The 25,758-nt window shown below is 34.0% G+C and overlaps 2 protein-coding genes and 1 long non-coding RNA gene across 4 annotated transcripts; 2 read left to right on the forward strand and 1 right to left on the reverse strand.

Annotated features, from left to right (window-relative positions):
* The first annotated feature begins 6,603 nt into the window (after window positions 1-6,603).
* On the forward strand, window positions 6,604-12,185 carry LOC120086165 (RING/FYVE/PHD zinc finger superfamily protein). The gene is made up of 10 exons (XM_039042650.2): window positions 6,604-7,750; window positions 8,411-8,497; window positions 8,587-8,718; window positions 9,818-9,949; window positions 10,047-10,112; window positions 10,202-10,312; window positions 10,886-10,978; window positions 11,165-11,195; window positions 11,418-11,488; window positions 11,834-12,185. The coding sequence occupies exons 1-10, from the start codon at window positions 6,776-6,778 to the stop codon at window positions 11,909-11,911; spliced, it is 1,776 nt and encodes a 591-aa protein (XP_038898578.2). The 5' UTR covers window positions 6,604-6,775; the 3' UTR covers window positions 11,912-12,185.
* Window positions 12,186-14,694: 2,509 nt separating this feature from the next.
* On the reverse strand, window positions 14,695-20,756 carry ATSBT5.2 (Subtilisin-like serine endopeptidase family protein). Its single transcript, XM_039040470.2, has 9 exons — window positions 20,292-20,756; window positions 18,752-19,005; window positions 18,562-18,673; window positions 16,543-17,059; window positions 16,360-16,460; window positions 16,014-16,259; window positions 15,821-15,935; window positions 15,500-15,710; window positions 14,695-15,394 (listed from the first exon to the last, which is right to left on the reverse strand). The coding sequence occupies exons 1-9, from the start codon at window positions 20,480-20,482 to the stop codon at window positions 14,823-14,825; spliced, it is 2,319 nt and encodes a 772-aa protein (XP_038896398.1). The 5' UTR covers window positions 20,483-20,756; the 3' UTR covers window positions 14,695-14,822.
* Window positions 15,598-17,176, forward strand: LOC150034030 (uncharacterized). Of its 2 annotated transcripts, none has more exons than XR_016531905.1 (2): window positions 15,598-15,738; window positions 16,521-17,176. It is a non-coding gene; the product is annotated as an uncharacterized LOC150034030 (long non-coding RNA). The 2 variants fall into 2 exon arrangements; XR_016531904.1 differs by lacking the exon at window positions 15,598-15,738 and adding an exon at window positions 16,174-16,308.
* Window positions 20,757-25,758: the final 5,002 nt, after the last annotated feature.

The raw sequence follows: 25,758 nt of genomic DNA on the forward strand, positions 1-25,758 counted from the left end.
TTTGATTCTAACCTAGCTCTCTCAAGTCTTAGGTTCTTTCTTTAGACTCTCTCCCAAGTAGCTCTAAAGGTGTGATGGACGCATACATAAGACAAGGTAACCACAAAAGCCTGATTGATGTAAGATTATTCCTATTCCTAGAGAACACTTGCTTACATTGCTTAATACGATCAACTACTTACCCTCTCAGGCAGTTAGTTGCTGCTGATTTTACTCATAGACAAGCATTGCAACCGCCTATAGACAGACGTTGCTACAGCTTCACACTAAGAAAATAAGGTTTTCTCACCATACTTACGCAACGCACACCTCCCGGTGGTTTGCTACATGCTTCATATTCTTATGTCACATGACTAAGTATGCGATACTTTAGCAATCTTACTCAATGATGCGATGAAAGTTAAGGATACTAAGTAAAGGAAGATGGAGATGGAATCGAAGGAAATATAGAAATGCATTGATCACAAAATGTATTAATTCCTTAAGCCAAAATGTAATACAATACAATATAAGAAAAGAAGAGAAAATGAAAAGACCAGCTAAAAGCAATGTCTTGCTTCCAGCAGATGTGTGTCAAGGCTACTGGTGGTGCCATGGATGGGCGGTGGAGCAGACTCTCTTGAGCTCTAACTCCGACGAAGTCTCCGGTCGTCACTCGGAATAGATGAAGGGGATGAAGAACGCTCAAACTTTCCTCTCACGCTTTCATCTGGATCACAAGGATCCGTCCGAAGGCCGAAACTTGGATTAAATGAAATTCTGATCAGTAGCTTCTATTTATAGAGCTTGATCGCTGACAACATTAATGGACCTACTCTGATTTTGACATTCGCGGCGTGATGGTCCTTTTCTGAATCTCTGCTGCTAATGGCGTGGTAGGTGAAATGTCAACATCATCTTTTGATACTCCCGAGATATGCGATCATGTTGCATTTCACCAACCTTGCATTCATCCCTCTATTATGGTCATCATCATGTAGCCGCAACGTCCTTGCAATGACCGCATTCACTCGATGACCGCAACTTCTCAGCGATGGCTGCATTCGCTTGGCAACCGCAACTTCTATACGATGGACGCATGTGGTTGATGGCCGCAACATCCATGCATCAAACGTATGTGTTCGCCTTTGCGATGGAGAAATTCTCCGCATGCGGTCGTCTATGTGATAGCCTGGCTTTCGCGTATGCGCTCGCATCCTACGTTAGCTACACAGATAGACAATTGAACGCATAATAATGCATAATAGTGGGTTAGCTGAGATTCTTAATGCCGATAGACGCAAACTCATTTTCTCATGAATTCCTAACATAATCGCCGCATATTATGCTTAACAACCCTCATAATTCTAAATAAAAGGCCTAAGATGACGTGCATTTCTGCATGTCATCAGGTTGATGCCCTAAATCTCGTGGATCTTGTTGTTTATAATTGTAATGTACAAATAATTTATTTATTTAATAAAATATGAGATGTTTTGTTTATCATTTCGTAGCATTAACCCACAAAACCAATAATCTAATATTCAAGGTTATCATCAGTAGCTTAAATATGTATGTAGAGACATACAGGTGGATCATGTTTAAATGATAACCTAAATGGTCTGTAGTAGATGGATAAGATTAGATACCTTATCCTGGTAACACTACAAATACAAACTGCTTTGTAGATGTTACAATTTTTGTAAAATGCTACAAATGATCTGATCCTGATCATTCATGTAGACACATGTGAACGAATGTGTTCTATACAAAGAAGTTTGTATAAGATTATACCACGAAATGACTAGTCTTATTATATAACACCGTTTATAATAGAGACTTACATTTCACTAAGATGACCATAAGTGACGTGACGTGAATCCTGATAGGTTGTAAACTCTTGCCTATGAAGACGACCCTTTGATTTGTATTGGTGAGAGTGGCCAGATCATCGACTCAATAAGCCTATCATTTTAGGGATTTGTCTGATTGAAAAGTTGAGAACATAGTTACACAAGACGGAATTCACTCCTTCCCTAATGTCTGGGTAAGTAGATAAATTGCTCTCTTAGGGGACTGATTCTAGGGCTTGAACAATGTGGCGCCATACCCTCTTTTTGAAGAAAATCGGAAACAAGATTTCCATGAGCAGCGGAAGCAAGACTATTCCAAATTAGAATCACGAATTAACATATATTTATAGTCGACTTAAAAAAATGGTTATACAATTACAATGCATAAAATACAGCATGAACAAATACCAAATGTATAGAGGGAAACTCTACACACATATACAGAAGCGTCTCCACGCTCCGATGCGCACCTCTGATCGAACAACAGCAACCACGAGCGCTCGATCTACACGACTGCAACACAGCACGAACACCGCACGAACACTTCGCGCTCGTCCTCAACGATCTCCTCGGTCACGAACTCCTCTGCAACAACAAATGGCCTCCATAGCACCACGAACGACCTTCAGAAAACCTCGACAGTGTTGATTTGAGTTTGACACCACCAATAAGGCGACCTTGGTATTCTCGGTGTAAGAATCCAGAGGGTGGGCTTTGTTCGGACTTGGTATGAGGCAGACGAAGGGAGGAAACAACGATCGCGTACACGACTAGGCAAGTGGGAGATTGCTGAGACCTATCGTATAGGTCGATGCCCAATCGTTTAGATAAAGCTATGTGATCGTCTAGCAAAAACTATGCGATCGTTTAGCTCTATCGTTTAGCTCAGTCTGTCGCGTGCAGACTCTACACGATCGTTTACCTTGGGCCAGAAATCGTCAAACAAAGCTATTCGATCGTTTAGTAAATACTGCACGATCGTTTAGCTTGTCCAACCGTCGTTTAGTAAATCTGTATTTACTTGACGACTTACGTGAGTTTCTTTTTGTGGAGAGAAAACTCAAAATCTTTTCAAATTTTTGTAAAACACTTCTTTTCGAAATAGGAAACTACTTTCCTTTTAAACTCACGGTTACCATGATCCAATAACCACTCACTACTTTGGTTATTTAAAAGAAAAAGTATTAATTATCCAATAATTAATATTATTATAAATATAAATGATAACCAACTTATCATACTATATTTATAACCTATAGTTTTAATATTTCATCTCATGAAACATATAAACCATAGTTCTTTTTCTATTCTATGGTACTTAATGTAAATCTCATTTACATCAATCCTCCACTAGATGTATCTTATACATCATATCGATTATATCATATATAATCAAAATACCTCTTGTCAATTTGAACATTTCAAATCAACACCAAGAACTGATCCTCAACAGAATCCAAGCTACCAAGGGGACCTTATGGACCCGTAGATCTGAAACTCCAACGATACGTGAATAACTAACTAAACTCTTTATTCACGGGATCCACCATCCGTTAACTGTCAGGCACTCCACTAAAGACCGACAGCTGAACTCTCCTCACTACAGATATATTATGTGTCCATCTTAACCAATCAACAGTGCGACAACCCTTCACAGATCGCTCGTAAGTACAGCTGGGTCAATAACCGTTATGCCCCTGTAGTTACATATGTCTTCTTAAGTACCGCTGATCCCTCTAATGAACATAAGTCATAGTCCTACTATGACTGAGTCTTCTCTTCCAAAGAGAAGTTGTGGCCACTATGTTCAAGCCCCGGAATAAGCCCTTAAGGGACAATCTCTCTACTTATCCCTGCTTCGGAAAAAGAGTGAATTCTATCTTGTGGATTGAGTTCCCAGCTCCCAGATCAGACAAGTCCCCAAAAAGGTAGGCATGTTGAGTTGGCAATCTGGCCACTCTCACCCATACTAAGGACCGCCCTCAAAGGCAGGAGTTCCCAAAACACTCAGAATTGAGGTCGTGTCACCTATGGTCGTTTAGGTGAGATACAAGTCTCTAGTATCAACGACGTTATATACAGAGTCTAGTCATCTCGTGGTCCAGGTCTTATACAAATTCTTTGTATAGGACACCTCCGCTCCACTCTCCACATGAATGGTCAGGATCAACCATCTGTAGTAGTTTACAACATTTGCAAACCTCTACAAAGCGGGTCGTATCCGTAATGTCACCAGGATCAGGTATCTCACCTTAATCCTTATACTACAGACCGATTTAGGTTATCACTTAAGGCATGATCCACTTGTATATCACATATACATGCTTAAGTTCACATAAGATAACCAAGGAGCTTTGTTTATTGGATATGATTAAATGCCAGAATTAAATAATAGTTATTTTATTCATTGAACAATGTGTATCTTTACAAAACAACGAGACTCCGGGAGAATTAGGACACTAATCCCAACACTTTTGGCCCGAGAAGGGTTTGGTCATAGTTAGACTATGACTTATTGTTTATTAGAGGGATCAATGGTACTTAAAGAGTAAGATGTAACTACAAGAAAAAAATGGTAATTTGACCCAACTATACTTACGAGCAATTTGTGAAGGGTCATCCCACTGTTGATTAGTCATATCCAATGGACACAGAAATGTATAGGTAGTGCGAAGAATGCAACTGTCGATCTTTAGTGGAATGATCGACAGTTAATGGATGTTGAATAATTTAATTAAAGGAGTTTAATTAATTATGCAAGTATCATTGAAGCTTCAATCTACAAGTCCACAAGGTCCATTCTGTAGCTCAACAAGGTTTATTGGGAATTTATTTTGGATTGATTTGAATTGTTCAAATTAATTGAGGGAATTAATTATATTTAACTTAATTATATATGATATAGTTACTATAATATATTTGATACATTATAATATAAAGTCTATTTGAGAGGAAATAATATTTGAATATGATTCAAATATTAATTATGTGAATTGGATTTATGCAATTAAATTTAATATAAATGAGATTTATATTAAATACCATGCATTAATGAGAGAATTAAAATTATATGTTATATTGTAATTGATACAATATAAAACTATAGGTTATGTGTTATATATGATAAAACATATAGTTATATATATATATATATAACACATAATTTTTTAATTTAGTTATATATATATATATAACACATAATTTTTTTAAATTTATTTTAATTTTAAAATTAAAGGGACCTTCTTTAATTCTCTCATAGTGGGAAAAACTGAATCCTACGATCTTCTTCTTCACATAAGAGTTACAGTGGGGTTTCAACCATTCTCTCTTAAAAAAAAAATTCCTACAGACACTCTCCCTCTAAAAAATCTCTCTCTTCCAAAATCTCAAAACCCACACATCATGAGAAGTTTTCATCCCAGAAGAATATAGAGGTAACTATTTGTGATGGTGTCGTCACTGGTGTTGCTCTGTTTGTGATTGATCGTAATCATCGTGAAAAGGAGAATTTACAAGAAGAAACTGTTCTTCAAGGTTAAATAAATCCTAATACAATTTTTTTTTCCTTCTCAAGCATGCTGTAAAATTAATTTGTTAATTGCATAATTATGTTTTGTAATTTTCATTTTATGTAAAAAATAAAAAACTGGATCGATCATACTTCCACAATGGAACTTCATCGTTCCCTCATTTTCGACTATTGCAACATATGAATTTGGTTTATATATATATTTCAAAGAGGTGTGAGAATATCTCTCTAATTTACAAATTAACTAGTTGAAACATACTTAATCTGTAAGTGTACTTTTGAAGTCTTAAAATTATAAATTAGGATGGTATACTTACAGTTAGACCCTCTAACTTTCAATGATAAAAAAATTTAACTTTTTATAATTAAAAACATGAAAGTAATTGTGATTATCACAATTTTTTAGGAGTGATTTTTAAAATTTGTCCTAATAAAATGTTGAAAGTGAATGTTTTGAATTCTTGGCCTAGAATAATACAATGCACAATTGGTCATCATTTTGATTTCTATAATTTGAATTTCATTCTATTATTAGGTTATTGTTGATTTTTTTAAAAAAAGTCTTTATTAACATTCCAATTTATAAATTTTGAAAAGGTATTCACATAGTGTATTTTCTTAAATGAAAATTATTATAATCATTTAACCAATTTTTAAAAAAAACCAAATGATTAAATTTAAGATTTATTAAAATATATGGATTAAATTTGGAAAAAAATGGTTAAAAATATAATTTTAATCCTACTATGTTGTTTGTTGGATTTTAGTATATATACTTTTATATGTCTAATTTTAATCTATGCATTTTTAATAATATTAAATTTAATCTCTTTAAATTGATTTTTATCGAAATTGATTAAATAATAATAATAATAATTTTTAGACAATAAATAGAATATGTGAATATGTTTTCCAAATTTAGAGTGAAGATATTAATAAATAATAACAAAATTTTAAATTAAATTTAAGATTCATTGAAGCTACACAAAATATAAATACTAAATAGAATAAAATAAAAAATTCTTAAAAAAAAAAAGCATAAAATAAAGAATTGATAACCAAAATAGTACTTGAATTAAAAATTTATTTAGAGATGACGTGGCAAAGGGGAAAGGCCGTGTGTACAAAACTTCCCGTGCTTTGGTTACATGCAAATGTTTCCCAATCCTTCCTCAAAAAGGGAAAAATAATAAAAGCAATTAAAATAATTGTAATAATAATAATAATTAAAAGGAAAAAAAAAAAAATCCGAATCCTATTACTAACCATTTTCCTTCAGCAATCCCTTTATTTAGTTCTTGGAGTCGTCTTTTCGGTAACGTTGAAAAAGAAACTTCGGGATCCTGATAATTTCATTCGAAGAAATCTCATTTCAAGCTTCATCGGTACGGCGAATTTCTCACCGGCGTCGACGATGCAGAACGGGGATTACGGTACTGCTCCCTATTTCCAATACCCAAATCTTCAAAACCTTACCCTCAATCCAAGCCCTAATCCAGTTCCCACTCCCTCCGATCGCAACCAGAGCGCTTACGCCTCCGCGCCGCCCTTCTCCACCAATTACGGGGTCTCCGATTACCCTTCTTATGCCCCTAATTATCCCCCCTACTCCCAGAATCCCGATCCCGTCCCTGCCTCTCCGACTGCTCCTCTTTACAATCCTCCGTCATCGAATCCTAATCTTCAGACATTCAATCCCACTCCTCAACCACCTGCTTTCCCTCCGTTTGAGTCTCATGTGCCTTATCAATCTCCTTCTCAGTCGCAATCGTATCATTCAACCTATGATCAGCATCAGACGGCTTCCAATTATGGCCCCCCTCCACCTCCACCTTCATCAATTCCCATGAATCAGAGCTCTAATTCTACCCCTACTCCTAATTCTCCGTTCTCCTCCATGTATTCTGCTCCCTTTGGCTCTTTGGCTCCCCCGTCGTATGAAAACCCATATGAAAGTTCGGTGAAATTTGAACAAGGAGGCGGATTTGGTGATGATAGATATGGAGGTTACGGTCGAAGCCGGTCTGAGTTTGGTTCGGAGTTGTACGGTAAGCGGCCGGAGGACGCGGCACCGCGCTTTGACTCTGGCTATGATGACGGTTATGGCGATGGAGTCTATGCTTACCAAGGTGGCAAAGTTGAGCCTTATGGAGCTCGCGGTACAGCTTCGAAGTCTTCGACATGGTCTGCTGCGGCGCCTGCTTTTGATGATTATGGGAGGCCCATCAGTATTCCTCCGAAGAAAGACCCGCCGGCGAGTTCACTGAAAGTAGTCAGGGCGATCCCTAAAGTGGAAGCTCAAGAAGACGTCAAAGATTGGGTGCAGAAGTTCCGGGTGAAGCTCTTGGCTGAAAGTGGAGGTCAGAGCACCATGGATGTACTTTGTCAGGTATGCCATGCATTCATAGGACAATTTTTTTTGTTGTAGATATCGTTATTTATCCAATTGTCACGCATTGCTGTTTTTCTTTTTTCTTTTATAGTTCTATACGACTATACATTAGAGGCAAAACCTATAGAATTTGATTGTTAGTCTGTACTGGCATGTTCTTTCGCATCTTAAGTGATAAAAAGTCTTTAGTAATAATTTAATTATCGAGTTACTTATGAATCGGGAACTGTTAATTTCATATGGGGAATCTGTTCTGTGAAAATATTTAATTATTCATGATCTAATCTAATTACTTTCTCTTAGGATTTTCTTTACACTTGCACATTGGAGCTTTTTTAGTCGCTATTTTGCCTAGCCCTTTGCATCATTTTTTGTCATTTCCTCTTTAGAATCAAGGTTTGAGTAGAATTTTAATTTTGAACTATTTATTTCAACTGTGCATTTATCCAATTATTGTTTGATGTAATCTAATTCCTGTTCTTTTTAATACGTGCTTTATGTTTGCACGTTGGAGTTTTTTAGCCATTGTTTTACCTTCTCATGATTTTTTGTTCTCTCTTTATATTTTCTTTGTTCCAAGATAATTTAATTGTTATTAAGTTATTTTAGCACATCAATAGGGCTTGGTTATTTACTCTCTTTTGTAATCATTTTTAGGTTGGTTTAGATGGTATTCGGATGCTTGATCCAAATTCTAGTCGGACACTAAGGATATATCCTCTTGAGACCATCACCAGATGTGAAGTAAGTTGAGACACTGGATTTTGCTTTTAGTTTACTTGGAATTCTCTGCCATGGACTAACCATATGGTTTTTTTATTTATACTTGTAAGGTATATGATTCATCTACCCTGGCTTTCTGGTCCAAGAGCTCTGTGGATATTGAGCCACGGCGTATTAGATTGCAGTCAAACAAGTACACTACCAACACGCTTCTGGACACAGTGACTGCTGCAACTGTACAGGTACTAATCCTTACCTGTTCCTTTTGTTTTATTCTTCTTATTTTTTTTTAACTCTCTAGTTATTTCAAAATAAAAAATTAACCACTTATGACTTGCATTAGAAGCATTTTCTTTAGAATTCCTACCCCTGCTATAGTCTAGGGTCCGCTGGATGGATGACAAAAAAATTAGATAAAAAATGTGAAATGACTAAATTTTTGAAAAAAATGTCAAATGGCTCTTTGTTGACGTCAAATTCGGGTGAAATTACCAAAATATACTTGAGCGCACACGGAAAAATAGTCTCGCTCTCTTCTTTTCTCACTCACAAATCACTATGTCTCTCGCTTTCGCTCGTCTCGCTCTTTCTTCATTTCCTCACTCATAAAATCACTCCTCTCTCTCGCCTTTTGTTCACCGGAGTTGGTCGCATCAAAGCTGCTCGTGTGGACTCATCAGGCCGGAGAAGAAGAAGAAGACGTACAGAGGAGAAGAAGCCGGAGAAGAAGAAGACGACGTACAGAGGAGAAGAAGCCGGAGAAGAAGAAGATGACATGTAGAGAAAGATCTCTCGTACCGGAGAAAAAGAGGAAAAAGAAAAAAAGGCAATAACGTAACTTCAAATGGTCATGACATCAACAAATGGGCGTTTGACATTTTTTTTTTTCAAAAACAGGGTTTTTTGCCATTTTGGACCTTTAAAATGGGTCTTTTGAGCAATTAATCCCTATAATCTATGCAATTTGTGATCTCAAGACATTATTGGACAGTAAGGAATGGACTTTGTCATACACCTTTGATGTATAAATGTATTTGTGAGGTGTTTTCACTCATGAAGATATAGTTGATGCGTGTTCTAGTTTATCTTTTTGGTTCTTCCATTCCGTGGCTATAAATCATCTTAAGGTAACCTTTTGTTTAATGCCTGGACAGTGTACAGATATCATAGATAAGTACTGATCAGTCTCCAACTTAGATTCTCTATGCGTGATAATATTGACACCTTTTTTTTTCAGAGATTATGAACTCTTTTCTATATGTTCTTCCCCAGTTATTTTTTATAATGGTAGTTAACTTGATATGGTTCCTTTATTGTTTTGTTTTCTTTTTGAAATCACAGTTTAAGGAAATGGGCGGTAGAAGTAGGCCTGCTGAATCTTTTAAGGTGCCTGAACAGGCTACAGAGAAGAAGAAAGGGTTGGTTGATTGGGTGAACCTGATAAAGCCAGGCAACGAGGAGAAAGACCATTGGGTATCTTAACAGAGTTGTCATAAATTATCAGCTTGTTGATTTTAAGCTTATCTGAGGGTGTATTCATTTACAATGCTTTTTCTGTTGATGTTTTTAGGTACCTGATGAAGCAGTCACAAAATGTACAGCATGTGGGACAGACTTTGGGGCTTTCGTACGAAGGGTAGATTTGTTTTCTATTAATAATGGAATTAGGTTCATTAGATTGCCCTTTTTTATGAATCTCATTGTTTCTTTCAACCTTTTTCTCAGCATCACTGCAGAAATTGTGGAGACATTTTCTGTGATAAATGCACTCAAGGTAGAACAACTCTGACTGCTGAGGAGAATGCTCCTCAAGTTCGAGTTTGTGACAGATGCATGGTATGTCATGTATAACTTTGACTTGTTTGATATTATTATTATTAGTGTAATTTCTTTCTTTCCTTATTTAACTTAGTTCTTTTATATGTTTCTGGTTTATGATTATATTTTATTATCGGTGTTGACTGTGTTGTGCATAGTCTATTATAGACGTGACTTGTATTATATATGAAAAATTCTTCAAGGATATAATATAACAGGAAACATATTAAACCTGTGATTGTTTATTAAGTCCAAAAAGGAAAAATCATCAAGTGTAAAAGTTGTAAATTTCTGTCAATTCTTTACTCAAGAAATGATGGTTCGGTGTCTTGTTGAACTGATTAAGAAAAGCTTATATTGAAATTTGTTGATTTTTAAGACCGCACATCCCATTAAGTATGTTTAAGAAAAGCTTCTCTTGAATTTCCCTTCCCTCTTTGACAACTATAACGAATTTTAGGTTTTAATCATTTACACTTATTGGGAAGTGTGGATGTTGCGGGTTTATGTATTGCATTGCATTAGGTGGTGATCCATTACTGCAGGCATTAGTGTGTTGGCTCTTAACATGTCTTTTCTTCTTGTTTTCAGGCGGAAGTGACTCAGAGGCTCGCCAATGCCAAGGAATTGGCCAGTAAGCCTGGAGGGTTGCATAGCCATGAGGATCTTGCCAAAAAACTTAAGGTAGTAATGTTCTATATCTTCCCTTTCCGCATTTCATGCTTTTTGAGCATTGTGATTTGTTCTTAGTTTAAACTTCTTTCCTGCAAATGTACTTGTGAGAAAGATTCATATAAAAAAAGGTACTTATGATTTCCACCTTTCTTATTGCATCAGTCTAATTTTATTTTTACTTTTCTGTCATTGTAGGACGAAATGGAGAGAAACCGTAGGTCATCAGGTAATTTCTTGTTCTGGAATAGATAATTTAAATGCGTTGATAGTAGTAGTAAGATGCTCCTTTCCTAATACACGGATTGAAATTTGAAGCATATGGTTATGCATCCTCCATCCATTCTGGATGTGAATGCTTCAAACTTTGGGGTCGTTATTTTGAAATATTCATTTTTGTATTTAGGAGAGTAAGCATTAATGTATTTGTCACTTCCCTGGAATGCCACAGGATCCAAGTCTGACGGATCTGGGAAACGGATGAAGGAAGTTGCATGCCCGACTTGTACTGTTCATTTACAGGTTTGATCCTGGCATCATTATCATTTCTTTTTTGGTTTATGCTACAAATTGATTTACGGTTGGAGCATCTTTTTATATGCTTAGATACACCCATTTTTTCCACTTCAAAATATCGTTTCAAGCACCTAGAGAGTCGTTGCCCATAGACCCTTAGCTAACTGTCGTGGACTCAGTGGCATGATAACTTGGGGTGTTTGGGACAAGGTGTAGAATTGTTGTCTGAAAAGTTGCAAGTATGAAGAGTTGTTTAGTCGTGGAACGTTTCCTTTGGAGGGTGCTTGTAAATATAAATGCATCTGCAAGAAAATAGATTGATGTATTAATTGATATGTGAAACATTTGCAGGTCCAGGTTCCAAGCTCAGGTTCTGAGACGATTGAGTGTGGGGTTTGCCAGCATCCGTTCCTTGTCAGCGCTCACTGACTCCTCCTACAACGAACGTTCTTATAGGAATGTGGTTTCGTAGAATGGGTTGTTCATTATGATATTTTCTGTGTTTTAAGTTTCCAAATAATTGGGCCTTTCTTTTTTTCTTTTTATATTATATTTGTTCATGGTTCTCTCTCAAAGGCCTTGAGCTTCAATAGCTTGATATCAGTTGTGGTTCCATACTATTGTTTTGTAAATGGAGTTTGTCTTTCATGAAAACACACGGCTATTTTGATGTACAATGTTATGCTCCCTACCTTACTATTTATACTCACTTCTCTTCTAATGCTATTATTTGTACCCAATCTAATAATTACGTTTCTGTGTATATATATGGGATTCACTCCTAATCTTGGAAGATCAATTAAACAAAATATTTACAATATAATGCGAACTCTAAAAATATTAGAGGTGAAAGGTGAAAATAAATTTAAATCTCTACAAATTCTCAAACGAGTCCTTCAATTTTCAGTGATATAATTATTTGGTCTGCCTACTAGATATTTCTAATGTATACTTTAGTTTATTATTCGCATTTCCATTGCCACCAAATATTCAAACCGAACCAAAATTAATCTACCACATATTTTTCTATAGTTAGAAGTAGGATACCATCGAATACCAACATGGATATATTTCAACTGATGTTGACTAATATAAATATAATATACAGAATAGATATGTTAACTTGCTTAAAAATTATAAATTAAATTTATTTTTTGAATTTTTATTTTTACAAAATTTTTAAAATATCCATACACATCGACATTTTAAGTCTTGTTGTATGCAATATTAAAAAAGATTATTGATTTAACTACAATTAAGCTTGCAATGAGTTTGAAATCTCATGTTTTTTCTTGATTGAATTATAAAATCATAAGTTTTCTTCATTAAAATATAAAATCTTATTTATTTTCTCAATTAAATTATAAAAGATTCACTTTTAACTTTGGAGTATATTTTAATTGCATCCTTAGGCTATCATTTTTATTTTTGTACTTTAAAATTTATTCCAAAATACTATTTAACTTCGGAATTGTTCCAAAAATATATTTTCATATAAATAAAGGATAAAAAATGATGTGATAGTTGATGTGTAAAAATTTACAAGCATACATGATATTTATTACTATTAAGACTAAAGTAGTTGTTATCCTTTATTCTATCTCATGTTAGTATGTCTTCAAATATTTAAAAATAGGCCTTCGTCAATTCCTATCTCTTTCTTTCTTTCTTTTTTTTTTCTTATGACAAAAATCTCTCAAAAGTATTATTTGGAATCAATTTCAAAGGTTAAAAGTAAAATGAAAGTCTAAGGAATATTATCTATCATTTAGCATGTGTTTGGAATACTTTTTTCAAATGTTTAATTTAAAAAATAAGTAATTTTGAAAAAATTTCAAATGTTTCCCAACCACTAAAAATTGATTTTGAAAAAATAATTTTGTAAAATTAGTTGGTTTAGGATAAATACTTGAAATCAACCTTTAGAAAAATGATTTTTAAGTGTTTATCGTTTGATGGTTAGTCTCTCGCTAACTTGTATAGTTCTTAAAATTACAAAAACAAATATTTTTTGGCCTATTTAATTAACTTTGTTAGCCCTTTTTAAGTTTTATGGTTCTGATCCGATCGTGGAAAATCATTCTTGCAAGGCCCTTTACTCTCACTAATTCCACTTTTGCAAGTCTCTAGAAGCGATCTCATATATATGCCCTTTATAGCCCCTCCTTAATTTTCTAGTGTGGAACAAGTGAAAAGTGTAACTCTCATATGCCTTTATGGGGTTGGCCCTAAGGTGAATGTGGGTCATTCCAACGCCCATGAATTAGTGAACTATTGGAATGGAATAGAATAAGATAAGTAAATTCCCGAGTAGATTCTTGAAAATCTCGATCTTCAAAAGTCTAAATGTGTTATTTCTGAACGAAATTAGAGTATTAGGGGTTGATTTTTGGCTATTTGAGGGATTTTCTTTGCCAGTGGAGAAAAACTTCCGAGGAGATGCCGCCACTGTTTTGACATTGAAAATGGTTATACTCCAAAGGAAGGAGATAAGCTTTGAGAACCCTCCTCGATCACATTTTTTATTAAAGTTGCTTTAGCTTCTAAAATAGAGATGCTTATGCTTTTAACTTCTCAACTATATAAATTATAAACTATATAGTTGAAAATTGTTATGAGAATACACATTTTAGAAAATAAAACCAAAGGGAGCAGAAAAGTTTACTATCGTTGGAATGCTTTAAATATATTATCTGACGCTCCAAATGAACTTAATTTGTATTCATTTATGAGTTATTTACGATTATGTGCCTAGGAATTACTGATTTAGAGAGATGTCATACATAAACCCTCTAACCATATTAGCGTCTTTATCATTTATATAGTTTCATATTTCTCTTTAATAATAAATTGATCTCTTTTACTACTCATGGATGTAGCTAACACTGTTAATAAATCATGTAAATCTCTGTGTCGATTTTTTTATTCTTTCTTTGCTTGATTCAAGTGAGGTCTCATATCCCTACCAACTATCATGTATCTGTGAAGTTGAAATTCAGTTGTTAGTTGTTACTATGTCCATTTTCTTGTTTCTTTCTTCTACCCCACAGTCACCATAGCAACAAATGGGAGTCTTAAATACAGTCTTGTTCAAGATCATGTCATCACTCAGCCCCATCTGACAATCTTAATGTTTCTACTCACAGTGTCTTTGACCTTTAATTTTGTTTTAGTGATTCTTTTTTTTTTAAGATGGAAGCTGTTCAATCAGGTTAGACATCTAAAACACCAACTTCGTTTATTCAGATGGTAACATAGTCCAAACTGAAACAGATGACTAGAGCATTACAAGCTTTTTGACCTGGTTAATTGAAATTTGTTCACCGTTTTACAGGTAATCTTATGACTCACTACTCTTACTAGTGACGACAAATGGACTCCGGACTCGATGTTTTCCATCGGTCCAAGTTATTGAACCAAAGACTTCATTCAGTGTGGATACAGTTGAGGTGAAAACCACTTGGTAACTCTGCTTCTCATTGTTCTTCCCAAATTTCAATATCTCTGGAATCACTTTGACATCTACTTCCCCAGGTGCGTCTACACTGACTGTGTAAACTGCTTCACCATCGCCACCAACATTTGTAACTGTTCTAATTACTTTCTTGCTTTCCTTGCCTTTCAATTCGGATACTGCTATTGTTGGGTAGTTCATGTTTGATATGTAGTATGCAGTTGAATTCTTGGGGCAATCAAACTCATCAGGAACAGTAGTTGAGATGCTCTTAATGGTGGACCGATTATAACCTCGGCCGCAAAGGTAGTTTAAGTAGTCTGTTGTACTAGTTTCATAGACTAGTCCTGGTTGTAATGCTCCATTGGTTGATATTTCTCCTGCTCCATAATCATAAGGTGTGGCTACTGATCCCGTATCCAAAGTCATTGGTGATCCCAAGTTATTCGTTTGGATTGCTGTAAATTTTTTTGAGAAAAAATTGCTCATCAGTAAACATGTTCAGTTCAACAGAAAAAGAAAGAAGATTATCTTTTTCTTCCCTTGTGTGATTAATTCCTTGCCTGTTGTCATGATGGCCGATCTGATTGCTGAGGGACTCCATGTGGGGTTCTGAGATTTTACAAAGGCCACTACGCCAGAGACATGCGGGCATGACATTGAAGTTCCTGATATCACATTGAAGAGTGGTGACTTCGTTGCTTGTGGAGTAGAGCTTGAATCATTGCCAAGCCAAGCTGCAAGAATGTTCACTCCCGGTGCTGATATGTCCGGCTACATCACAATTAACTTTCAAATTCAGGTGTGAAGCAAGAAATTTTCTTCATGAAGGTCAAATTTTAAAAGTCTATCCCCTCTTCCTCCCTTAAGAAACTGCCTTTTACCTTGATCATGTTTAATACCGCGGGATTAGGCCCTCTGGATGAAAAATATGTTATAGCAGGCGCTGGCTTATAGTTTATTATGGTCACTGTAGGCAGGATTGTAGCAACTGGATTCCTTCAGAAAATATCAAACTCAATTAGCCATTGAAGGTCAGTAGGTTCAAGCTACTAAAGAAGATATTTAAACTTTTACCCGCTTGAGGTAACATAGGAGAGGAGCTCGGCACCATCCTTTTTGCTAATAACTGTCATGGGAGAAGGAAACTTCTCTGCAACTAATTTTGAGTTGTCATCAATCAAAACTACCCCAACCCCTCCAAGATTCTTCACTGTTTCAGCCTGATCTTGCCAATCGGAACCGCCTCCTTCGACACTGTTTTCGCAAATAACTATCTTTCCCTTCACGTGAGTTTCATCCATGGAGTCTTCAGAACAAATCCTAATTAAATTGGAGACATAACATCCAGAGAAACTCATTAGAAAGCTTTGTAAGAAATCTTAATAAATCAGTCAGCATTTCATCTCTTATATATATATACCTTGCACTGTCTTCACTGGCACTCGCTTTCTTGGCTGATTTGCCTTGTATTAGTGGGTATACAGGAGATTTTTGAAGATTAGAGAAATTTATACCTTCTCCCTGCATTATATTTTTCAAATTTGAAATAACTTAATGTTGTTTTGGGTGTTTTAATTGCAGTTGCTGAAGGAATTTGAATTACCTTGATCACTTTTTTGTTGCCCAACACGACATCAGACTCAAAATCCCTATCAATGGTGGAGGCAGCCACTGTAATAATCCATGGCGCGTCGTTCACCACTGATCCCGAAGAGGGACCGTCGTTTCCAGCGGAGCAGACGACGGTAATCCCCTTCTCAACTGCATGAAAGGCTCCGATGGCAATAGGGTCGGCCGTCAAATCCGGTCGGAAGTAGGAGGGTGCACCGAGAGATAAGGACAATACATCGACCCCATCGGCGATGGCATCATCAAATGCCGCCATGATTGACGACCCATGACAGCCGTCGGCTACGCAGACTCTGTACATGGCGATCCTAGAGCCAGGGGAGCCGCCCTTGGCCGTCCCAGCTGCGAGGCCATAGTACGATGCATTAGCCACGGCGCTTCCGGCCGCCGTAGATGCCACGTGGGTGCCATGTCCAGCTCCATCTCGAGGTGAGTGGAACCGTATTCCGTCGCTTTCAGAACTTTCGTAAAATCTTGCTCCAATTATTTTTCTGGCACGACAAACATGTCAAACACACTCATTCACAATATAGTTCGTCATCTTTACTTATCCCAACAAATTGTGATTGCAATGACAATTTGTTACAAGTATTTTTTTTTAATATTTATATTCCTTGTTTATGTATGTGACAAGAGAGAAATTGATAAAGATAGATGTATCTTGAATGCACATAAACTATATTGGTATTTGGATAAATATCAATTTACATCTCTGAAATTGGGAGGTTGTATCAATTCAAACCATAGATTAATAATTATATTAATTTGAACAGTAAACTTTCATAAGTATATCAATTTATACTCCAAACTAATAATTGTATCAATTTAAACTCTAAATTTTCATAAGCGTATCAATTTAAACATTGAAATTTTATAAGTGTATTAATTTAAACCATTCATTATATTTTATTTGGATATATATATGAAAATTTAAGGTTTAAATTAATACAATTATGAAAAGTCAAGATTTAAATGGATACAAACATTAGTTTGGGGTGTAAAGTGATACTATCCTTCAAGTTTTCAGGATTTAAATTGATACAACTATTAGTTTATAGTTTAAATTGATACAATCCCCAAACTTTAAGGGTATAAATTGATATTTGTCCTTGTTTTTTTTTTTCAACTATAGTTCAAATTTTTTAATTATATATTTTAAGATTTATTATATCCTATAATCATTGAATTCATAATATCTATTTTATTGACAAAAAATTAAAGGAAGAAGTAAGACACTTAAAAATAAAAGTTAAAACTGAGTTAAATTACAAATTTAGGAGATGTTTGGGGGCGATGAGTTGGTTATTATAGTTAGTGGATTATAATAATTTGTGTTTGGGTTACATATATCATTTGTCTAGGTTATAATAATCTTGTGTTTGGGATGCAAACTATTTTTGTTTAAGTAGAAAATAATTAACATTGTAGAAAAATAAGAAACGAGTGGAAAATAATAAATGCGGTAGCGAATAGTAATAACCTTAGCAAAGTAGATTTTGTAATAATATTTACTATAATTAATTGTAGATTATATGCTGATATATTTGGTGTCTCAAATATGGAGTGAACTATAATAATCTATTGCACCAACTTCAAGTTAGTAAGTTAATGTCTATTTGTATTAATTTTATACACTCTTTTTTTTTTTACTTCAAAATACTTTTTAAGCACTAAAAAGTCAATTAAAAAAGTTCGACAATTCTAAACTTTGAGATTCATATCTATTTAGTATTCAAACTTTCAAAATTACAAATTTAATATTTGAACTTTGATATTCTTTTAAAATTTACAAATATGTTAGTTCAAGCTTATATCTAATACATAGATTAATTTTCAAAATAAATAAAATTAAAAATTTATAGACTTAATACACACGAAATTAAAATTTTAGAACCTCATGAAACATAAAACTCAAAATTTAGATACTAAATTAAACAAAACCCAAAGTTGGAAGTAAATCAGAGTGGCAGTACTTGTGTGCTGGCACACTCACCTGTTACAGTTGGAGGAAGTGAAGTCATCGCCTACCATGCACGTACCTTTCCACCTCGAAGGTATTGGACTCATACCCTTGTCACTAAAACTCTCCGATTCCGGCCAGATACCTTAATTTTCCGGCGAGTAGTTAGAAGTTAGAACAAGCTTGTTATTTTAATGTTTTTTTGATATATATATAGAATTACCAGTGTCCAAGATGCCGATAATGGTATCATATGGTTGAGGAGATGAATCTGATTTGGGATTAGCGTCAATTTTGACACTTGTCTGACTGACCAAGAAATCCCATGAATGAGTTGTGTGCAACTTCAATATTGGATCTGGAAAAACAGAAACAACTCCAGGGCTTTGTCTCATGGCCTGAGCTTCCTGTTCTGATAGATGAGCTGCAAATCCTGTGAACCCATGTTTATATGTGTGTACCACTGCCTTCCCATTCCTACGTAGTTCCACACAACAAACAACAAACAACAATATCACATCTCACTTTTTCTCTATAATATAATCTAACATCGCTCTTCTTCCCTTTCATGTTACTTATATATATGTATATATGTCTTTCTGATTCATTTTTAATAGAAAGCATTGACTCAAGTTTATTCTCTATTTGAATTTTATAAGTATCTGATTTATGGGGTGTTTTTATTTTGTGTTTAATAAGTCTATAATGTATTTTGACATTTTAGTTTTCTGTCTAGTAAAACTTTGATGTATCTTGCATTAAGTCTAGATTTTTTAGACACCATTCAAATTTAAAGATATATTAGGTACTTTCTAAGTTTAAGCTCCTTTTTTGTAACTATTTTTAAATTTAAGTTTGTTTTGTCTCGATTTCTTTGCTATGATTTTTACTTTCTTTGAAGAATATTTGAATGCTTATTCAAAATCTAAACCATTTTTCAAAAAATATGGTCTCATTTGGTAACCATTTCATTTTTTGTTTTTAGTTTTTGAAATTAAGCCTATTTTCTATCCTTATTTCTTACAATGATTTGCATCCAACTTTAAGTGCTGGTTGAATTTTTAACCGTATTTTAAAAACAAAAACTAGTTTTTAAAAGCTATGTTTTTCAGTTTTTCAATTTTAGTTTGTTTTTTAAACCATTGGCAAAAAGTAGATAACAAATGAAGAAATTTGGAGGAAGAAGTAGTGTCCATAGGTTTAATTCTCAAAAACAAAAAATGAAATGGTTACCAAACATGGTTTATTTTTTTTAGTTTTTAAATTTTGACTTTTTTTTTAAGACAATGGTAGAAAGTAGACAATATAATATAAAAATTTAGAGATAAAAGTAGCATTTAGAAGACTTAGTTTTTAAAAAAAAAAATCCAAAAACTAAAACAAAAAGTAGACAAATATAATATAGAAATTTAGAGATGAAAGCAGCATTTAAAAATTTAATTCTAAAAAACAAAAAACTAAAAACAAAATAGTTATCGAACAAGATCTTAGCGACTTTAACTTTGGTTTTTAATTTTTGAAAGATAAATCTATGAAAACCCTCAAAATTTTCTTTACTATCTATTTCTTACATTTTTTGAAACTAAAAAAACAGTTTTTAAAAAATTACTTTTGTTTTTAAAATTTAGGTAAGAATTCAATTCTCCTCAATAAAAAAAAGATTAAAATCGTTGGAATTATAGTAAGAGAAAATAAATTTAATTTTAAAAAATAAAATGGTTTCAAACGGAACCGGAGAAATCGAGATGTGTTTATAACGTTACCGCCTGTGGACAGAGTTTAGAAGGCGAAGGAAGTCAGTCCTGGAGGCGGACGCGGATCCCATATAGACGATATAAACGCCATTATTTTTTGGACCTTCAGCAGCAGCTGTAACTATTTTAGCATTTTCAGAAACAAGCGAAAAGATGACACAAACAAAAACAAAAAAGACACAAAAAGAAATGCTTTGCATGGCGTCTTGGGTTGGCTTCTAATTGAGTAAAGTTCCCTTGAATTTCAAAGCTCTTCCCCTCACCGAGTCCTGATTTATATGTTTTTACAGATGAAAACTGGTGGTTGAGATAAATGGAAAAATGATTTGTTATTGGTGGGTTTCATGATCAGAGCACGCGCACTGCCCATATAATGTCAAGCTTTCCCCTTATCCACACGTAGTGCGCCTTGGTTAAATAAAATGGTGGCGGGCTCATAACAGTGGCCATGGTGGAGATTTTCAAGATCATCACAGGTAAGATTTCTTCTCTCTTTTTTCTTTTTATATAAGATTCAATCAAGCCCATACTATACATATATTTGGTAACAAATTTTAAAACCCCCACCCATGACATTTACATGGATGCCTAATTCATTTCTATTTTTATACTTAATCCTTGTGTTAAGATTTCTAACGTATGTCTTGCAAATTTTATTTCCTTGTTTTGGGGATTCATGCTGGGTTTATGTTTCTAAATGATGGAACTTGAGTGATATACGTCAAGTTTTCTCCTATTTTGGGTTGAGGTAAAGAAATCACAGTTTGGCCATAGTCTCATAATTCGAGTACAGCTTCTGCATTTTAATTTGTTCCATCTTTTCAGTTATTGCTTTGCAGTTTCCATCCCATTTCCCATCCTTATTCCTCCATCATCTTCAAAACTTCTTTTCTTTCTTAAGTACTAAACTCCATATATATATTTATGGTTCAACTTTCAATAAACCAATCTCCCATTACTTCAACATTCTTTCCAAATATCTACCTAACCCTCCTAAAAAACATAGGGAAAAGAAGGGGAGGCCAAAGGAAGGAGAAAGAGAAAGGAAAGAGTGAAGCCGAGGAAAGAAAAAGACGAAAATGAAAGAATAAAAAAGAAAAATTTATAGTCACCCCGTGTCACGGTCATGCTTATCCAGGACGTGTTGTCCATGGCCGCACGACCGCCTCCACCTTTTTTACTATGCTTTCATCCTATGTATTTCCTTTTGCTAGGTAGTTAGGTTTATATGTACTTTTCTTAGTGAGTGACCGCTAGCCCATTTCCATATGCAAGGGTGGCGGATGTGTTTTTGTTCAGAATGCACTATATGGGGATAAGACCAACCATCACTTCCCCATACCCGGAGTAGTACGTTATAGAGTTGTTGTTGTTGCTTATTGCTTTATAGTCTACTACAATCTTTCTCTTCTCTATTCTTACAATCAAACTGTTTGCGAAAACCTTTTCTCCAAACCCGTTTTATAAAACCGTTTTCTCCAAAATGGGGGTGGAAGTTGTGAGAGGAACCCGGTGTGCCATTGGTTGTTCGTATTTGAATTGGCTGACTTGTTCGTGAGCGGGAACAAGTGCCGCACAATCGCTAAGTGAAGCTTCAGAAAGTGCAATTGTGACACCCTGCACCTGTGACGGTCGGGCCAACAACGCTCGTTATGAGAGGGAGGGACTTATTGAAGTAGAAGCAACACTAAGGTGCCGTTTGGATGACAGATATTGTTTCATGAGTATAGATATTAAATATTTAAGAATCTGTATTTAGATAATATTTGTGTTCAATTCAATATTTGTATATAGAAACTAAAGGTAAAGAATTATTTAAGGTAAATATAAGAAATCAATTAAATTTAACATTGATTATTGTTATATTAACTAATGATTTAATTGATAAAATAAAAATAAACAAATATTCTTTAATTAAACATAATTAAATTAATTACTAACGATAACTAAATTAATGAATTAATTAATATAAATATTGATAATTAATATAATAATTTATATTAAATAGTTAAGATATCATGAAACATTAATGGTAAAGATATTAGTTGAAATTTATTAAGTCTAAATAATATATTTATATTTAGTAATTAATTAAAATTAGAGAAATCTGCATTGAATAATACAAAAGGGAAAAAAATGTGATTATATATACCACATTTTTAATATTTGCTATTATAGCAAACATTAACCGGTCAACCTTTCCTTTTTTTCAAAATTCCAAATTTACCCTCTCTTTCCCTTTCTTTTCTTTTCAACCGTTCGTCACCTGGCTGTACTTTCCTTTTCTTTCACGTTCTTCATAATGAAATATCCATGAAATCCCATTCGTGAAGCTCCATGATACTTCGATCAATTCCAATTCGTGAAGCTCCGTGATACTTCGATCAATTCCGATTCGTGAGTTCGTTTTTCTTTTTTCGATTTCATCTTTGATTGAGAGTTTTTTTTTTCTTTTAACGTTCATTCTTATTTTTTCGATTCTGTTTTTCAATTTTTCCTAAATAGTTTCTGGTCATTTAGTCTTTTCTTTCTCTTTTTCTCAAGAACCTAATGATTTCTTCAGCTCACTATGAACATAATGGATTGTGAGCAAAATTTGTGTGTTTTCATGAAATTTTGCTTTGTTCATTACGTTGATATTTTGAGTTTTGATTGATTAATTAAGTTAGGGCTTGCATTCTTCACTGTTTCATTTGATACTGTATATTCTTTCTATAAACATATCAGTGTATTTTGATGTTTGATATTTTTAAGTTTGACATTACAGCTACATTGGCTTTGTGTTTGTCATTGATAATGTCTATTAGTGTATTGGAAGATATCAGTGGCTATCATTGATAATGTCTATCACTGATAGAATGTGTGATTGCTATCATTTTTTATTTGTTCATTAATTTTTATTGATATCCATTGAAAGACATGCCTAGTTTTAGATTGGTATCAATGATATTGATAGATTTATATTTGCTTTTGATAGCTATTAGAACCTATTGATATTGTTATTCAATAGTTTTTGTTTTACTTTTGCAGGAATTTTAAAACATGGTTATTCCAATAGTTGTTTTTCATAGTGGAATATGGAATGAAAAACACTGTTATGTGAATTACAAATCTACTGGAGTTTTAGTAGATGATATAATGATTTTTGAAGATTTTATGGGTTTAATAGTTAAGTAGATTTGTTTGGATGTGCCTACTTCTTCTATAGAACTTTCAGTTTTATTAGATTTTGTTATGAATGAGGTTCAAAATGTAGTTCAAATTCGTGAAGATAAGGATATAACTTGGTTTTTGGCTTTAGTTAAGGAATACAATACACGACATCCTTTGGTTGCTCATGCTGGTAGTTCATGTTTGGAAGTGTCTTCTAATGTTGTTTTTAGTGGAGCTGGGAATTATTTGTCTATTGTTTCTTCTTCTAAACCTATGATTGATGATGGTGATTTTTAAGTGATTATGGATATACATATTGCTCGTGATTTGAAAGAAAAAGATGTGTTTGCTAGTAAAGAGATTTTATCAAATTGTTTTTACTTGATAGCGGTTAAGAAGAATTTTGAATTTAAGACTATAACGTCAAATTCAAGAGTAATTGTGTTTCGATATGTTCAAGATGGTTGTCAGTGGTATGTGAGGGCGTCCGTTATAAGCGAAGTGTTTTGTGGATGCTTAGGAAGTTTATTGATATTCATGATTGTTCTATAAAAAGTATTCAAATTTGTCATAGGCAAGCTTCTTCGTCCTTAATATCTGAATATTTGAGAAATGATTTTAGATTTAGTTCTTCTCATACCTTAACTCCTAGTGATATTGTGAATAAAGTCCGTAAGGAATTTAGAGTAACTATTAGCTATTATAAAGCATGGAGGGCAAAAGAGCAAATAATGAAGTCTTTGAAAGGCGATGCACGTGAATCATATGCTTTGATTCCAAAGTTTTTGATGAAGTTAGAAGAAAAGAATCTAGGTTTCTTATTTCTGACTTATTATATGATCTATCAATGATAGCTTCTATCACTGATATCTTCCATCACTGATAACATGAAAATAATGGAAGCTATTGGTGATGGACTGCAACCAGTGATAGAAGCCATTGGTGGTAGGCATCAATCAATTATATACCTTTTGTAATCTGGCTTAACTGTTTATTTTCTTCTTTTAGGTACATTTACTGCCTATGAAGTTGACATAAATGGGAATTTTAAGTATTGTTATATGGCTATTGGAGCATCAATTGAGGGTTAGAAGCATTGTAGGCCTAATATATCAGTTGATGGGACGTTTTTGAAATGTAAATATGTTGGGACTCTTTTGATGGCTTCAACAATTGACGGTAACAAGCAGATTTTTCCTCTTGCTTTTAGTATTGTTGACTCTGAAAATGATGCATCCTGAAGATGGTTTTTTGAGAATTTAAAGAAAAGTTTTGGTGAACGAGAAGGATTAGTCATTATTTCTTATCGGCATTTTAGCATTCTGAAAAGTGTTATGAATGTTTTTTCAAATGTTGAGTATTGTGTTTGTCTACAACACCTTTTGCAAAATATGAAGTTGATTTATAAGGATTCTTTAATTGATGACATATATTATAGTTGTGCCAAAAGCTTATACAATTGATAAGTTTGAGTTTTATATGAAATGAATGGAATCAATATATCCTACAATTCGGGAATATCTCAGTAAAGTTGGTTTTGAGAAGTGGGCACGTGCACATTCTAGGAGAAGAAGGTATAATATGATGACTATTAATATTTCAGAGTGCTTGAATAATATTTTGAAAGAGCCTAGGGAGTTCCCCGTTGCATCATTACTTGATTATATTAGAGAAATAGTTCAAAATTGGTTTTATGAAAAAAGTCAATCAACATTATCCATGAAGACTGTTTTGACTAGTTGGGCAGAGTCTGAGTTGCGAGAGCAACACAATCAGTCAAAAAGCTTCAAGGTACAAATACCTTAACTATTAGAAAATATCATTAATAACATGTTATCAGTGATAAAAGCTATCACTGATAGTTTTTATTTTCACTGATATTTTTTGTTTTCACTGATAGCTTGAAAATATTTAATCAGATAGGGATAGTATCACTTACAATTTCGTTTATATTTTAGTTTTCATTGACATTCCATTAGTTCACCTAGTTGATTACATTTCGTTGACTGTTTTATTTTTCAGGTTAATCCTATTAACAATGAAGAATATAAAGTAGTTGATGGGGACAATAACTTTTTAGTAAATTTGGCCTATAAATCATGTAGTTGTCGTGTTTGGGATTTGGTGAAGATTCCATGTGCTCATGCTTGTGTTGTTATTCGTGGGCTAAATTTAGATATATATACTTTTGGATCAGACTACTATTGGAAATCATTGTTATCAACCTATAAAGGATTAGTTTATTCTATTGGAAATCATTCTGATTGAAGATCTGTCGATGTTGGTGTGAATGTATTACCTCCAATAGGACGTCCGACTGGAC

The sequence above is a fragment of the Benincasa hispida genome, chromosome 9 (assembly GCF_027475165.1).
Source record: "Benincasa hispida cultivar pf3 chromosome 9, pf3_genome.v1.1, whole genome shotgun sequence".
Lineage (NCBI taxonomy): Eukaryota > Viridiplantae > Streptophyta > Magnoliopsida > Cucurbitales > Cucurbitaceae > Benincasa > Benincasa hispida.

What these genes read in the sequence shown, in the direction of transcription:
- LOC120086165 (XM_039042650.2), top strand. Translation starts at nt 6,776, where the DNA reads ATGCAGAACGGGGATTACGGTACTGCTCCCTATTTCCAATACCCAAAT. An exon ending in TGACTGCTGCAACTGTACAG is followed by an intron (nt 8,719 to 9,817) that starts GTACTAATCCTT and finishes TTGAAATCACAG; the next exon opens with TTTAAGGAAATGGGCGGTAG. An exon ending in ACGAGGAGAAAGACCATTGG is followed by an intron (nt 9,950 to 10,046) that starts GTATCTTAACAG and finishes TGATGTTTTTAG; the next exon opens with GTACCTGATGAAGCAGTCAC.
- ATSBT5.2 (XM_039040470.2), bottom strand. Translation starts at nt 20,482, where the DNA reads ATGCAAAGCATTTCTTTTTGTGTCTTTTTTGTTTTTGTTTGTGTCATC. An exon ending in TATCGGCATCTTGGACACTG is followed by an intron (nt 18,674 to 18,751) that starts GTAATTCTATAT and finishes CGGAAAATTAAG; the next exon opens with GTATCTGGCCGGAATCGGAG. An exon ending in TCCTATGTTACCTCAAGCGG is followed by an intron (nt 15,936 to 16,013) that starts GTAAAAGTTTAA and finishes TATTTTCTGAAG; the next exon opens with GAATCCAGTTGCTACAATCC.